The sequence below is a fragment of the Furipterus horrens genome, unplaced genomic scaffold (genome assembly GCF_987537825.1).
Source record: "Furipterus horrens unplaced genomic scaffold, mFurHor1.1.pri manual_scaffold_3, whole genome shotgun sequence".
NCBI classification, from domain to species: domain Eukaryota; kingdom Metazoa; phylum Chordata; class Mammalia; order Chiroptera; family Furipteridae; genus Furipterus; species Furipterus horrens.
Window position 1 is genome coordinate 189,622,588 of NW_028327173.1, and position 16,563 is coordinate 189,639,150.

The following is a 16,563-nucleotide window of genomic DNA, read 5'->3' on the forward strand; positions in this document are numbered from 1 at the left end:
ATACCTGAGAGGGTGCTTGAGGGATAAGTGTCAGTTGGTTCTATGTCCTTTCAATAGCATTTCTAGTTTCCATCATCTGGGTCCTGTGTCTTGTTAAACCAGCTCCTCAGTAGATTACAATTCTGTACAGTATTCCCTCACTTATCACAGGTATTACGTTCCAGACCCCCCTGCGAAGTACGAACCTTACATTTATTCTACACTCTTAAACCTACGTAACTTTAACAACATACATATATAGTACCACGAAATCCCGCGATATAGGGAAAAATCCGCGATAAATAATTCCATAATATTTTTAAAAATCCCGCAATACAGTGAGGCCGTGATAAGTGAACCATGATATAGTGAGGGACTACTGTACTAGTACCTGTTTTTGCTAACTGAAAAAAATCTGAAGAGGACTTCCTCATTTATGAAGGAAGCCATTGCCATATAATGTAGGTCTTCCATAAAAGCAAAGTGGCGTTTCCGACCTTTCAGAAAGTGGAGGGTAACTCTTCACTTTACACCACTTTGGCTGACAGAGGGTTTCATAGGCACATTCCAGTTTCAGATAGCAAGGGAATCCTGTATATAATATTCCTAAGCAGTCCAGTTCCAGCCCACCTGAGTCCCCATGGCTGATGGCAACCCGGGGCCGTTCTAAAGCAGCTGTGGCACATATGATGATAGCTTGAATCCGAGTAGTATCATGCATGTCCACCAAACTCCGCAGCAGACCCTCTATTGTCTCATGGTGCCACTCGATGACTGTGGCACAGGGAAGGAAATGAGAAGAGAACCACGTGGTTAGGGTTAGATACTGTACTGCAGGCAGGTAACAAGAAGTCCCCTTCCCCAAGGACAATTCAAGGAAAACATTAGTTCAGAAAAATAAAGGGCCCCAGAGATGGGATCCTTAGGGAAGTTATTTCGCTAACGATCCATGTCTTCTCTAGGTCAGTTCTCAAACAAAACTTCCACCCACCCCCAACTCACATTCTCTCTTTGCTTAAATAACTCTTCATTGCTACCATCTAAAAAATAAAAGGGGCAATAAAACATAGTGGTTAAGGGCACTTCGTTATGAGACATACCTGGTTTGGAATCACAGTTATTAGCTGTGTGACCTTGGATAAGTTATTAACCTGTCTGAGCTGGAGATTTTTCATTTGTAAAATGGGAATAATATCAGAACCTACCTTAATGAGGGACTAAGTAGTAAATGAGTTAACTAGACAACATTTAGCAAAGTACCTGTCAAATTATCAGGTTTCCTTGCCCTTAAGGGCTCCTCCATCCAGCTTTCAAGGTCTTCCTCATTTTATTGCTAACTGCTTTCTTAGTAGGTATCAAGCTTTTATTTCAGTGCTCCCACCATCTGTAGTTGCTCCCTATTAGTAGCTTTTACTCAGTAGCTCTTCTTCTTTTATTTTGTTTATCTGATCTACTTTATGGATATCCTCTCTTTTTCCTGCACTAACTAAATTCTTAGGTTCTGAAAGGCAGCAGCTACAGGATTTGAACACTCAGCTTTCAATAGTCCTTGCAAGGCCTTTACTCTGCCCCAAGCACTCAGACTTCTACTCCCATATCTCTAAATAGATATGTGATAGTTCCAACTCCACAAATGAGTTTTGGAGAGGGCTTGTTTATGCCACAGACAGCTACCATTTCTTTTAATCATTAATTTCCATTGCTTGGACAGCATATTGTACCCTTCCCTTTGTGCATTATTTATTGAATGTAAAGTGTCAGAGGTCAGTAAGCAAAGGTCCCAGCCCGTGCAAAAAGCATCCAGACACATGTCAACTAGCATTGTGTGAAAGGCCCTTGTCTAGTCTACCGTTGTTGAGGCAACCAGATTTTTATGTTTTATAAGAAAGAGATAGATTTTCAAAGACTGAAAAATACTAGTCCAAGGTGAGACCCTTCTCCCCAACAAATACATACTGATACCTCCGATGCCCCCCACCCTGCCCTTTACTCACTTAGAGCCCAGGCTGTCTTCCATTCCCGCAGCATCCTCCGCAGGACCTCCAGTTTCCAAGTCACATCCTCCTCCAGTGATCCTGCCTGCGCCTTCAGTTTCCTGGTCTTAGTGGGGATGTCCTCCTCACCCACCTGCAGCAGCATATCCTTGGCCGGGGTGGGCAAAGCCGTCCAGCGGAGGGCTCCTTTCACAGGCCTACAAGCTGTGCAGTGGGCAGTATGAGGAATTCTCACCCCACTGCCCTAGGCCCTGTGTTCCAACTAGCACCACATTCCTATTCCTGACTAGGACCAAGGCAAAACAACGTACTGAAGAACGAACTTTCCTGTGATTGTAAAGGGAACTGAGTACAACTCCCATAGGGAGTTAGGAGAAGTCCTGATTACAGATGTGTAAAGTCACAATGGTGGGGGAGAGACTGGGTGGGGGGGGGGAGACGAACTGAGCTATTTATAAACCTTTCTATAAGTTTAATAAAGCTTTAGGAACATAAATATGTGAAAACGTTAGCTCATAAAATTCAACATCTTATATATTGCAATTTAGAGTGTAATTGGCCATTAATTCCTAATTTATTAAGCTTTCTTTTTAATGTTTTTAATTTGGGAGGAGGAATGGTACTGCTAGCAGCTAATTTTAAAGATTTTAGCAACTTGAGTTTTTCCTAATTACGACAAATAACAGTTGGAAATTTGAGAACAGAAGAAAAGATTATATAAGTATAGTTATTACATAAAAATAGTTCTAGTTGTTATGTTTTTCTAGACTTAATGTGTTCCTCGGTGTGAAATTCAGAAAGCCTCTTCTCAGAGGAGTAGTTGTGTGGAGAAGAAGGCAAACCAGATAAAAACATCGCTAGATTACTAAATTCGTTATTGGCCACACTGCTTCTCAGTCTGGTGTTCTAGTTTGTCATTATCAGCTGTTTCTGTTTTTCCAGATTTCATTCTAACTAAAATACGTTTACATAAATTTGCTCTGAATCAATTCTTTCCTTTGAGCAAGGAGGGCAATGCCACTTCTTCTAATGTAAAAAGAGTCCTGTGAGACTCCAGGACAGTTTAGCTTAGATGCCCATACAGAGCATACCCTCCAAAGGGTCCTCCCCGAGCTAGGTCACAGGGAACTCAGTCACCCTGTTCAGGGCGTCCTTCCTTTGCAGTGTGTATAGGATGTGTACAGCCAGAAGCCGTAGAACCAGCTCCAAACAGGTCAGCTCCTGCTGAGTAGATACTTGGCGACATGACGCTCCCCTACTTCTCTCAGCCTCCTTGAAATCCCTCCCACAGGGGTGAGATGTCGCTGTTCCTCCTCTATCCTCCTGACCAGGGGCTTTAAATGGATGTGGTGAGAAAGTCTTAAATCTCTGATGTTTAAGCTCTGTGGGAATAAACATGTACAACTGCCAACATTTCTTTTACATCCAGTCCTTTGAGTTCTAGGCAGATGGAAATACATCCACTAGCCACCTTCCACGTCAAAAGCCATTTGAAGGGAGCTCACAAAGGAGAAACCCTTTGACTCTCTGTGGGACAAAAGGCACAGAATGAAGAATGATGTATCGTGAAACAGAAACTTGTGAAACAAACTGTCTGAAGCAGGTATGATGAGCCTGAGAATGGAGGTGGGAGGGTAGAGCCAGCCCAAGGGAAAAGGGCAGAGTGCTGGATCAGGGGTTTGAGGAACGTTCCCTGGAAGCATTAAGATAGGATCTGCTTTATTGGTAATTACTGGTCCTAAACCCCTTTATTTAACATTAGTTTTATCTGATTTCAACTGAATGGATGTTTCACAAAGCCTCTTCCTAGTTATAGTTAGTATTTTATAATTTCATGAGATGATTTTTAGTTGGTAGGAAGGGGCTACCCTCGTAGCTGGTGGAACCCCACCCTATGAAACAGGGGCCTTAAAGAAATAGCCACGCCCTGCCTGGTGTGGCTCAGTTGCTTGGAGTATCTTTCGGTGAATGGAAAGATCGAGGGTTCAATTCCTGGTCAGGGCACATGCCTGGAATGGCAGGTTTGGTCCCCATTCAGGGCACATGGCAGAGGCTACTGATCTGTTTCTCTCCCTCTCTCCTTCCCTTCCCCTCTAAGCATGTCCTCAGGTGAGGATAAAAGAAAAAAGGAAAAGAGATTGCCACACTTCCGTGTTTACACCCATTATCAGCTTCCTGCTTACGTGCTTCAGGAACTGGCTGGCAAGTCCACCTTTCTGGGGTTTCGGGGAAGACCTTCAATAGCTGCTTATTGTACCGGTTGAGGTTTTCCAGAAAAATTTGGTCTCTCTTTGTACCAATCTGGTGGATGACCTGGACTTTATCTACGAACAGATAAAGAAATAATGAGTCAAAAAAATAAAATATACACAAGGATCAGACCCAATTTCATTTTACCCTCCTTTAAGCCCCTAGAACTCATGACTACCATGCTCTCTCTATTAGGTCTGGAAGTCAAGGCAGAACCTGCCTAACTTATAGGCATTGTCCCCTATGAAAAGCTTGACACTAATGAAGGGCCACCTAATTCATCTCTTATCAGTCCTAACTACTTAAGCACTTTAAGAAGACTTTCAGTTGAGATCAGTTTAGGAACAAGATGGAGGTAGGAAAGAATAAACAGCATGGAGCATGCAGACCTAGAACATGTATCCTGGAAGCACAGGCATTTAAAGGATAGCAAGGTGGAAGGGGAAGGTAGTGGACATTTATTGGGCATTTATAGATGCTTCGTCATCTACTCTTTACATGAAGTGCATTTTAATTAATATTGTTTTACAAATAAGACACTTAAGGCTCAGAGGGATTGCATAATTACCTGAAGGTTAGTAGGAAGAGGTTAAGCCAGGATTTAAACTCAGACCTGCCTGACTCCAAAGCCTGTGATTTTTTTTTCTCAATGTATCACCTCAGTGAAGGAATGTCTCAAAGTGAGAGGAGGGAGAAGGGTGTACAGAGAGGAGGCGGGTTGTTCCCAAAGCCAAATCTTACTTGCTTTACAATCCCGCTGTCTCCTTAGTAAGATAGAAGGATAGAGAAAGGGGAAGAGGAAGAACAGTTTTCTTCCTACCAGTGCCCACCCCTCCAGACAAAAGAAACCAAATAGCTCCTGTGCAAGTTACCAGGGACCATTACGATGAACGCCTGGTCATCCAGGGCCTCATCCACACCCGTGACCGTTTCATCCCCCAGCTACCTTCCACCTCCCTGCTCTGTGTCTACCTCAGTCCCCACCACAGGGCCCCCGGCTCTATTACCAAAGTAAATGTCCTGTTCAAAGGTGTTGTCAGTGGCGTAAGCAAACTTTCCAGCTCGAGGATTCACCTGCCGGAAGCAGGTCTGGTCTGGAGGCTGGCACGTGCTCCTCTTTCCATGGATATCCTCAGCAGTCTTATTATAGGCAGACATAGTTTCAACTCCCTGCACTTGTGGCAAGTAATTGGGCAATCTTGGCAGGAGTGAGAGACGGAGTGAGAAAAGGAGGGGAAATTGGGGATGGACCTTCCCCTTTTCACCAGATCCACAGCTCACTCCCTTTCCTCTTTAAGCTCAGTTCATACACACATGAGCATTGAAAGAACACCTGTATTTAATGATTGGCCTTGCTCCCAAGGTGCCAATTGAATATGGAGCTGCCAGAAGGACCTGTCTGCAGTCACCTTCCCCTTCCTCTGGTGGAGCCACTCCTTCTGCAGCCCCTGGACAGCACAATAGAGTGACCATCCTTCCAGCATTACCCTTCTTTACCATTGGTGCCCTCAGAGGTTGCATGGACTTGGGGAAGGAGCCTGCCTCCTATGTTACTTCCTACACAACGATTATGTGTGTAAGCAGTGGACAGACTGTAAGCACACCAAAGGAAAGGTCCATGTCTCTCTCATTTACGTTGCATTCCCAGCACTTAGCAGAGTGATTGGAAAGTAGAGGGAATGAAATTTATATATTTCTAATAAATGAATAAATACTTGGGCTTTCACTTAGTTTTTAGTTCACTTTTGGGAATCAGAGATATTATAATAGCTCCAGTCTTCCCTCTAGCTATAAATGAGAAGGAAGCAATCTGAGAAATGCACAGTCACCCTCTTCTCTCAGGTTGTTTACTTCTCTGTCCTGCTGCCAGTCAGTTTTTGAGTCAGTGACATGCCAACTCCTTATTCAAAGGGAGGCAGGGCCAAACCTCAGAGCCAGGAGGGCTCTCTGCCCTCCTTACTTTCACTACGGATACACTTCTGGGAGCACCTGTATGATAATTGGATCAGCAGAAAGGGAAAGGCTGAGAATCAATCCCTTTAAAGGCAATGGTTCTCCATGGGGAGCGATTTTGTCCACCAAGGGGACATGTGTCAGTGTCTGGAGAATATTAGTGGCATGCAGAGCAATGCTGCTAAACATCTTGCAATATACAGGGCAGCCCTGTATCGTATTACCCAACCCAGAATGCCAGTGCCGAGGATGAAAAACCTTACTTTGTGGCGACCCAAAGAACAGGTTGGCAGTAGGAAACACAAGAGGTTGATGAGAGAGTGTAAGACCACCCAGGAATCCTTGAAGGGAAGTTAGGGACTCTCAAAGGCATGTCTAAGGCCTGGCCAGTCTACCTATAATAAACAGGAAGCAGCAGCTCTGGCTCCTTTCTTTCCTGGGTGGGCAAGATGATACTTCGATCCTCAAAGTCCGCTGTCTCTTCTTCCTCCAGCTGTTTCAGGAGCTCTAGGTCACTGGTGGAAGTGAGCTCATCCTGGATGTGGCTCCAGTCATATTGCTGGTGCAAGAAGTTCTGCCACTTGTTGGGGGATACCCCAGGCCTTAAAGGACGCTTGTTCTGGATCCATTGGGCAGTGCGCTTGTTCAGCTTTCCCAGCACGATGGCCTCCCAGGCTCTAGCCTCTTTCTCTTGGGGCGGAAGCCAGGCTTCCCTCTCCTCCAGGTTCACATCTGGAGAAAGTGACAGACTCAGCCTGTCTGGATCCCTGCCAGGAGGAAGAGTGAGAGGGCACAATGTTTCCTGGACTGCACTTGCTGACTTCGATTTCTGTAGCTTCTTCTTAAGATTCTTAGAGCTTTCTGTTTTCACAGCCTGGGATGTGACCCTTGCTGAGGGACCTGAAGAATCCAAGAACTTGAAGCCGACAGGTTTCTCAGGTTGGGCCTTCCTGACGTGGGGACGTTGGATGATGTCGTCTGTGTTGTAGAGGTGGTCAAAGCTGTACTGGCTATAGGGAATGCTGGGTAGCCCTCGCTGCCACACCACCTCCTGAGAGAAGGTAAGGTTTGAAGCAGCTTTTTTCAAATATTGGTTCTTGAGGTGTGCACAGTGCTGTGGGCTGAAGTGAAAGACGGGTGGCACGTTGGTGACAGAGGTGCACTCCTTGTCTGTTGGTTTTACATAGGAGAAAATCATGCCCCATCCCAGCCTCGGGGGCAGTGATTGATGGAGATAGTCAGGGAGGAGGGTCTTTCCCTTTTGGTTCCTAGTCATTGTTTCCCAGCAAATGCTTCCTTCCACTCTGCCTGGCCCAGAGGCAGGGCCTGGAAGTGTGACCTGTTAAAGGGATGAGAGGAATTGGTGAGAGCTCTAGGTCAGTAGACATTGGTAACCCATAGCAATACAGAAAGAAAAGAACTTGGAAGATAGGTGGGAGGAGAGGAAAGTCATGTGAATTAAGGCAAAAGAAAGAAAAGTGCAACATTCTCAATATTCCTTGTGTCTGACCCTTGCTTCCAATCTCATACTTGTCCCCAAAGCTAAGCCCCTGTCTCCTTATTAGGGATTACTGCTTTTCAACAGTATCCCATGCTTCCAGTTCTTGCTCAAACATTGCTTTCTTCCTTTCCAACAAGCCATTGCATTAGATGATAATAACTATTCTTGGTACTTCATAATCATTAATTAATAATGATGTTAATTATTATAAATCCAGATATTTTTCTGGAATGTGGGCATTGAACCTCTGTTCAAAGGCTTACAGCATGAAGTTCAGACAACTCAGCCAGACACTCAGAGTTCACCATGCGTGTGACCTCAGTTAATGGCCTTGCTCTGACTTATAACCTCTTGAGTGTCCTAGCTCTTCTCTGAGTATTTCTCCCTTTACACAGTGGAGCGTCTGTCTGTGCCCTCTATATAAAATAACCTTTCTTCCATACTTGACACAAATTCTATCCATTCTTCCAGGCCTGTTCCATAACTCCTCCTTGACTTAGCCAGGCTCCATGTCCTACACAAATTTATAAATTAATTCTAATTCATACCAGTTATTTTCACTTTTAATCCTATGACACCTCGCATTATTTATGTTAAGTCTGTGGCTCTCTAATTGCATTGCCCAAGGACCATGTCTTCTGCCTCTGCTAACCTTCAGAGCCACCTGCACAGAATCACAATGCACAATGAGGTCATTCTGTGTCCTGTTGTGCTTACTTCCCATTCCTGCCTTGTCTGCCCTGTTCACAAGGTGCCCCTTTGCTCAGATCTGACTTATCTCTCTTTCCTTTAAAACACTCAGCACAGTACATTCTTTCCTTAGGGCTTGATTTATCCCACTGTCTTCTGTGTATTAAATCTCATCTGGTGGGTTTCTTTTTGTTAAGGGCCAGGTTTTATCTAGATGTCACTAGACCAGAATTGATAACCTCACTCAAATTAAGTCACAGATGATTGACATGATATCCCTCCAGCATTTTTTACACATAAGATGTAATCTGGTTGTTCTAGCTCTTCACAATCATGAAGGCAACATGGCCACAGTGGCACTCAGTATTTAAAATGTTAAACTAGAAATTTAGGGCAAGGGTAGAGGATGGTCACAAGGTGATATTTTTCCTGAAACAGTGCTTACTTTTACTGGTTGAAAATGAACTGTTAGATGAAAACAACATTAATTTTCTCCTGCCCTATGTATTGCCTAATCAAATATTTTATAATTCTTATCAGTGTGTCAATGACATGCTCCTGAGGCAGGGGGCAGTTTGATCACAAACACTTAGAAAACAGGATGAGGACTGCTTTCATCCCAAGATGACTACCTATATGGAATGATAGAGGGTATCCCCAGATATCTGCCCATTAGCTTGTGACATAAAGAATCTTTGGCCCTGGCTGGTGTGGCTCAGTGGATTGAGTGCCGGCCTGTGAACTGAAAAGTTGCTGGTTCGATTCCAGCCTTGGTTGTGGGCCAGGTCCCCAGCTGGGGGCATGTGAGAGGCAGCTAATTGATGGATCTCTCGCACATCGATGTTTCTCTCCCTCTCTTTCTCCCTCCCATCTTTAAAAATAAATAAATAAAATCTTTTAAAAACAGGTACAAAAAAAAGAAAAAGAATCTTTTATTATCCCTGGCCAGTGTGGCTCAAGTGTTGTTCCATAACTGAAAGGTTTGGGTTGAATTCCCAGTCAGGGCATATGCCTACGTTGTGGGTTCGATCCCTAGTGCAGGTGTGTACAGGAGGCACCAAATTGATGGTTCTCCCTCTCATCAATGTTTCTCTCCCTCTCTTTCTAAAAAGCAATTAAAGAAGGTCCATGGATGAGAAATTTAAAAAATTAAATCTTTGGTTACAATACCAACATTCCAGGAAAATATCTGGATTTATAATAACTAATATCATTATTAATTAATTATTATGAATTATCAAGGAATAGTTATTATCATCTAATGCAACGGCTTGTTGAAAAGGAAGAAAACACATGATAGACATGTTTGGGAAGGGAATGGAGACAGGATAAAATGTAAGGTTTGGTCAAAAGAAGCTTGTCCTGGATGGATTTAGAGTCAGAAGTGTAAGGCCAGGTTCTGTACTTCCCAGCCATGTTACCTTGGGCAAATGATTTAGGGCATGGACTATTGTCCTTAGAAGGCAAGTCTCTGGGGTCCCACTGTTAGATGCACTGGCCATTTAGGGAACAGTTTAGTAGCATTGGGGCCAAGGCAATTAAAAGAAAAGGTACATAGAGAAGGAGGAAAAGGCCTATGAATGGAGTTTGGGAGCTCCATATTCATATTATCTGAACTTAAATTTTACCTGGACCAACACTGTGAAGTAGGGTCCTCTCTCCAACAAACCACCCTTAAGAACAAGAAGCATAGTGGCAGGCCTCAGGTGCTTTTGTGCACTGACAGAATAAGAAGTTGAATAAATGGCATCCTACAATTATTCAAATATGGCATAACTACAGACAAGGCCCTGCAATCTGGTAAGTAGCAATCGCCAGCATTTTCTTTCTACTTTTAGGAACTTGGGTGGACAAGCAGGTGTGGGGTTTAAAGGGTTAAGCCACATGCCCCCAGTTAAAACCTAATATAAGAATCCAGATTCAAAATGGTGGTACCTCCGAGGTTCCAAATTTAGTTCCACTCTCTATTCACCTTCCCAGTTCCCTACCCTCACCCCCTGGGTCTGGTACAATTATTCCACAGAAATAGTTGAAGTGGGCTGAATAATGTGTGCTAAAAAGAGTAATATCTGGGTGGGGGAGAGAAATTGGGGGAAAAGGGGATAACTGTAATTGAAAAACCAAAATAAAAAATAAAAATAAAAATAAAAATAAAAAAAAATAAAAAAAAAAAAAATAAAATAAAATATTTTTTACTAAAAAAAAAAAAAAGAGTAATATCTTGCTTTTTTCCTTCTGTTATTAAAAGAGTAGAAGCTTCCATAGAAGAAAAAGCTAAAAAGCAATAAACCTTAGCATAGTTCACTTCTGAGAGCTTTGTAAAAGTAATAGTTTCACCTCCACCCACAGATTCTGAACTTGTGAGGTAGTGCCCATGAGGGCACAGACAGCTTCTGAGAGTGTCAGGTATTGTTAAAGGACCCTCTGCATCAAGATCACCTGAGGAGCTTGTTAAAATGAATATTTTAGCCCTGGCCTGGTGGTTCACTTGGTTAGAATGGTGTCCTGATCCGCCAAGGTTGCGAGTTCTATCCCTGGTCAGGGCACAAAGAGGAATCAACCAATGAATGAAAAAAGTAAATGAAACTACAAGTTGATGTCTCTTTCTCACCCACCGCACTCTCCCTTTCTCTCTAAAAATCAATCAATAAAATTTTTTTAATGAATATTTTATCAAGTAGGCTACATGTGAGGCCTAGAAAACTGCATTTTAACAAGCTCTCAGAGGTTTTTATACACATTAAAGAAACCACAGGCTCTTAACCTAACTTGTTTCAAATCCCTCTCTCTGCTGCCTCTTTCCCATCAGAAAGTTTCCTTCCTTTTTCTCCCTCTACTTTCTAATTCCCATCCCTTGCCATCCACTCACACAGATATACTGCTGTCTCCTGACATTACCCTGGAAACTCTACCACAAAGATGATCTGTTCTTACTCTTTTATTTACAAATTTCAAAACTGAGGCCTGGAGGGAAGAGACATGACCAAGACCACAGTACTGGTTAGCACCTGAAGCAATACTGACTCTTTTGACACCTAATCCAAAATCTTTTCATCAATATTTTAGACTGCCTCTCATATCATTTAGCTGAGCTAATAAGCTCCTTTCAGATACGGGTAAGGCAGCAATGTTTTGAAATTACCTTTAAAATGGCATCCCACGACACAGTCTTCAAAGGGAAGCAAGTTTCTGCATCTTAAATCTTCCTTAGTTTCCTAGGTTCTAAAACTATTTACACTGGTTACTAGACAACCACCTCTTTAGAATTCCAATGGTCTACTCATAGAACCATTAGGTTTCTGACAGCCTTTAAAGGCTATTTAGTAAGAGGAAATAATAACTATAATGTGAGCCAGGCACTCTAATAGGGTCCTGTACACGAGTTTTTATATAATTCTCAAATAACTATGAGGTAATTATTACAACAAAGTTTACAGATTCTTTTAGTAGTCAACTCCACTGTCTTGCCTTTATATAGTAAGAAATCTTAACAGAACCCCCCTTGCTGTGCATACTCCATTTCTTGTTTGCCACTAAAAATAAAAACAGCAACTGTTTGCCTTCCCTTTCTTCCCAGGTTTTTGTTGTTTTGTTTCCAACAGGCTTCTAACCCGGATTCTTTTCATTCTTGCCGTTGCCAGTGGCACAACCCTTAAGTCATTTTGGTTGCTATCAGCTTCTCCACGTCAAGACCAACTTTGGAAAACCCAAACATGAAGAAAAGTTGATCTAAACTCATTACAGTGATAGTGTGGTGGGTAACCTCAGCCCACGGAGTTCTTTCATTTTTCAGCTTTCAACCTTAGAACATCCAAGTAAGACCAACTTTTGTCTGGGAAGACAAGTAACATCTTCAGGGATAAGTAGAGTTGATAAATCTGAAAATTAGGGAAAGAACTAGGCAGACTAAACAGCTTTAAAGGCACAGACACTTGAAAAGGACAAGTGGGTATATGGAGGTATGACTGGAGTAGGATGTTTATTTAGAGTGGAGATCATTCGCTTATGAAAGATGTTGGCCTTTATCCTGTCGTTCACAGTGTAGGTGAGGTAGAGGCTTTCAAGCATCTGATCAGGCGGTTCTGGTGCTAATCTAGTCCAAGACAATGAGGTGACTTTTTGTGGCAGAGTACCCCCCAAGTGGAATTTCAAAGTAGGAAAATATTTTTCTTATCATACCTCCTACTCTTTATACAAATATTTCACCTGCTCATCACCCTCCTGACCATGTTCAGTGTCATTCTGACTGTTAAGAACTGCCAGCTGTTGCACTCCACCCTTTCTAAAAATTCTCTCAAAATACCCCACCTTTCCTCACCCACACTCCATGATCTCATTAGGAGTTGGAAGGAATCTATTATCTAATTAAAGTAATTCATAATAGGATATGAGTAATTGTTGTGCTTGACCCTTTAGACATCTGTATGAGAAGTTTGTTGAGTTGATACCTGAATGCGGGGATAGTGGCACTTTCCTATTTCTGGTGGGCTCTCCGGTTCCAGTAAGAAAAATGAGAAACACTGGCTTGACAACTGACTTCTGAAAGGTTGTTTTGATTTAACGCAGATTTAATTACATTTTTCTCTCTGCCTTGTACCACAGCAACCTGGCTGGTTTGGCTCAGTGGATTGAGCGTCGGCCTGCGAGCTAAGTGTCGCTGGTTCGATCTTCCAGTCAGGGCACATCAGAGAAGGAAAACTCTGACTCCAAAAAACCTCCGCTGCCTTGCGGCATACCTCTTCAGGGGAAAGGCTAAGGGAGTAAACCCCGACAGAAAATCCGGAGCCGGAGTCCCTAAGGTGGTTTGACGTTGTAGTCAACACCGGCAACTCCTGCGGCGCACCTGAAACCAAGCTGTATCGACTCCGTCTTTCCCTTGGACCCTTCAGCTGCGAAGAGAGGGGTGTCTGCTGCATGGGCAACAGCAGACCCTCCATATCACCCTGCCCGGGCTCTGTAGCTTCAGCTTCGCTGGAGAGGACACTCCAGCGTCATCGTAAGAGGTCGATTCAACACGGGAGGAGACAGATACCGTGTCACTCCCGAGTCGGACTGCACAACCATTCTCGGCGGTGCAGATAGACTCTTAAGAAGCTACACCATCGTCTCTCGAGACGGACGGCTGCCGACGACGACGACGACTCATAGAACCTAGGGGTTCAGTCAGGGGTATTTTCAGTTATTTACTGAATTATCTTTTTTTGTGTGTGTGAGCTAAGCTTTGGGAAATTGCATTATATTTATTGATTGGTGGCAAAAAGAACTTCTTGATCATCCTTTGAAAAATAAGCCACTAGTTCCATGCAGCTCAATATTTTTCTGCCACAGGGGTTCATAAGACCTACAGAGTCTTGACAAAAAGCAGGTAACACATGAACACCCAGTTCTGGCATGCTTCAGATAACCAGGCTGACAAAACAAATGGTAAAGTCTTTGGGCCTACCCCCCTTTTTAAAATCCTCACCCAAGGATATATATTTATTGATTTGAGTGAGAAAGAGAGACACAGAGAGAGAGAGAGAGAGACCTCAACTGGTTGCCTCCCGTACATCCTCTGACTGGGGATTGAACTGCAACCTATGTATGCTCACTGACCGGGAATTGAACCCACAATCTTTTGGTGTATAGGACAATGCTCCAACTAAGTGAACCATCCGGCCAGGGCTTTGGGACCTTTTCCATTCCCCTTTCATCTTTGCTGCTACTTAATCTGCTTCCTTCACACAGTTCAATTCCATCTTCCCTGCTTCTCAGATCCTGGCTAGATTATCAGCAAATATTACTCTTTTTACAAGGGGACTCTTCAAATTCTGTCTTTTTAATAGTAAAATTCTAGACTTACAGATTACTGGTCTTGAGAAGTCCCCTTGTGAAAATAACTATTTGTTCTGACAGCAGGGAAGATCTCTAGGTGCAAGATTCTTTCTTTTTTTTTTTTTTTTTGCAAATGTTTTTATTGTCAGTGATAGCTGTAAGGTTTATACAAGTCTTTATTTTATAAAACAGGGTGGCATTGTTTAATAAGTTTCAAGTGTACAATTCTATAATACATCTTCTATATATTGTATTGTGAGTTCACCACCCAAAGTCAAGTCTCCTTCCATCACCATATGTTTGACTCCTTTACCCTCTTCAGCCTAGGGTCTGTCTTTCTAGTTGACCTGGGGCTGGGGTGTTCAGGCCATCTCATACTGATCAGCCTGACCGCTGACTTTAGTACCTGGGCTCAACCTGGGCTCAGACCTTTGGACCCTCATAAAAGGGTCAAAGGACATGTTCTCTGAGATGAAAAGACTAAAAGATTTTTAAAATATATTTATATAATTTTTCAGACTTCTGGCCAAGATGGCGGCCTAGATAGACATGCTGCATCTCCCTCCACAACTGAGAAGAAATACAACTATCTCAAAACTAGAAACAAGCAGAAGTTCCAGAAAATCGAGCTGCATGGAAGTCCAACAAACAAAGATATAAAGAAGAAATACTCATCCAGACAGGTAGGAGGGGTGGAGAGGAAGCAGTGTGGTGGTGGCAGTGGGAGGCTGGCAGAAAGTGCACCCACATGTTTTAAAAAGTAGAAGGGATACTTGGGGAGCGCTCCCAGCCCCATACCAGACTATGCAGCTAAGGTTCCAGTGCCAGGGAAAATAAAGCCTCATTGCTTCTAACTGTGCAAACCAGTGGGGGTTGGGGCGGAGGGAGAAACTGCCGGTCTCATAGCAGGGTCTGCTTGTTTAAAGGGCCTCTTATGGTCCTAGAATGTCCACAGACCCACCACTCTGGGAACGACCACCAGGGCAACAGCTAGAGGGGCACCAGTCCCATACGAGAAGTGGGAGAAGTGGAAAGGGGGTGAATGCTGAGCAAGCAGCATTGTTCCCTTTCAGACCCCTCCCTCACATAAAGTGCCACAACGTGGTGAAACAGGTCACCCTGTACTGACATATACCTAAGGTTCTGCCCCTTACACCGTAACAGGTGCGACAGCTCTACCTAAGACACAGAGGCAAACAAACACAGGAGCCTATCAAGATGAGGAGACAGAGAAGTATGGCCCAAAAAAGGGAACAGATCAAGGTTCCAGTGGGAGAACTAAGTGACAAGGAAATAGCCAACCTAATAGACATAGAGTTCAAAACACTGGTGATAAATATGCTCAAAGACTTGACAGATATGCTTAAGTATGGCAAACGCATAAGGAAAGAAGTGAAGCCTATGCTAAATGAAATGAAGGAAAATTCACTCAACACCAATGGTGAAGGGAAGGAAACCAGGGTTCAAATCAATGACTGGGAACATAAAGAAGAACTAAACAGTCAGCCAATATAGAATGAGGAAGCAAGAATTTAAAAAACTGAGGAGAGACTGAGGAACCTCTGGGACAACTTTAAACGTGCCAACATCCGAATCATATGGGTGCCAGAAGGAGAAGAGCAAGAGCAAGAAATTAAAAGCTTATGTGAAAAAATAATGAAGGAAAATGTCCCAAATTTGGCGAAGGAAATGGACGTCCAAGTCCAGGAAACACAGAGAGTCCCAAACAAGCTAGATCCAAAGAGGACCACACCAAGACACATCATCATAAAGTGCCAAAGATTAAAGATAAAGAGAGAATCTTAAAAGCAACAAAAGAAAAGCAGAGAGTTACCTACAAAGGGGTGCCTGTAAGACTATCAGCTGATTTCTCAAAAGAAACTTTGCAGGCAAGAAGGGATTGGCAAGCAGTATTCAATGTGATGAAAAGCAAGAACCTACCACCAGGATTACTTTATCCAGCAAAACTATCATTTAGAGTGGAATGGCAGATAAAGTGCTTCCCAGACAAGGGAAAGGTAAAGGAGTTCATCATCACCAAGCCCTTATTATATGAAATGTTAAAGGGACTTATTTAAGAAAAAGAAGATCAAAACTATGAATATTAAAATGACAACAAACTCACAACTATCAACAACTGAATCTAAAAATAAAATCCATCTAAGGAAACCAGATTAGGAACAGAATCATAGGTATGGGGATCATTTGGAGGGTTATCAATTGGGAGGGGGGAGGGGGAGAAATGCTAAAATGGTACAGAGATTAAGAAGCATAATCGGTTGGTACAAAATAGGAGGAAGTTAAGAATAATATAGGAAAGGGTGAAGCCAAAGAACTTATATACACGACCCATGGACATGAACTAAGGGAAGTGGGGTACTG

At 43.1% G+C, this 16,563-nt stretch overlaps 1 protein-coding gene and 1 long non-coding RNA gene across 2 annotated transcripts in view; one reads left to right on the forward strand and one right to left on the reverse strand.

Annotated features, from left to right (window-relative positions):
- HEATR4 (HEAT repeat containing 4) overlaps nt 1-7,481 on the reverse strand; it is a 37,152-nt gene extending 29,671 nt beyond the window's left edge. The window contains exons 1-5 of the mRNA XM_090271115.1: nt 6,572-7,481; nt 5,231-5,421; nt 4,157-4,297; nt 1,974-2,177; nt 610-753 (exon numbers count right to left, since the gene is read on the reverse strand). Coding sequence (XP_090127241.1) covers nt 610-753; nt 1,974-2,177; nt 4,157-4,297; nt 5,231-5,421; nt 6,572-7,452 — 1,561 coding nt within the window. The 5' untranslated portion in view covers nt 7,453-7,481. The remainder of the gene's footprint in view (nt 1-609; nt 754-1,973; nt 2,178-4,156; nt 4,298-5,230; nt 5,422-6,571) is intronic.
- Nucleotides 3,515-14,858, forward strand: LOC150017017 (uncharacterized). Its single transcript, XR_016509856.1, has 3 exons — nt 3,515-3,576; nt 7,050-7,237; nt 14,700-14,858. It is a non-coding gene; the product is annotated as an uncharacterized LOC150017017 (long non-coding RNA).
- Nucleotides 14,859-16,563: the final 1,705 nt, after the last annotated feature.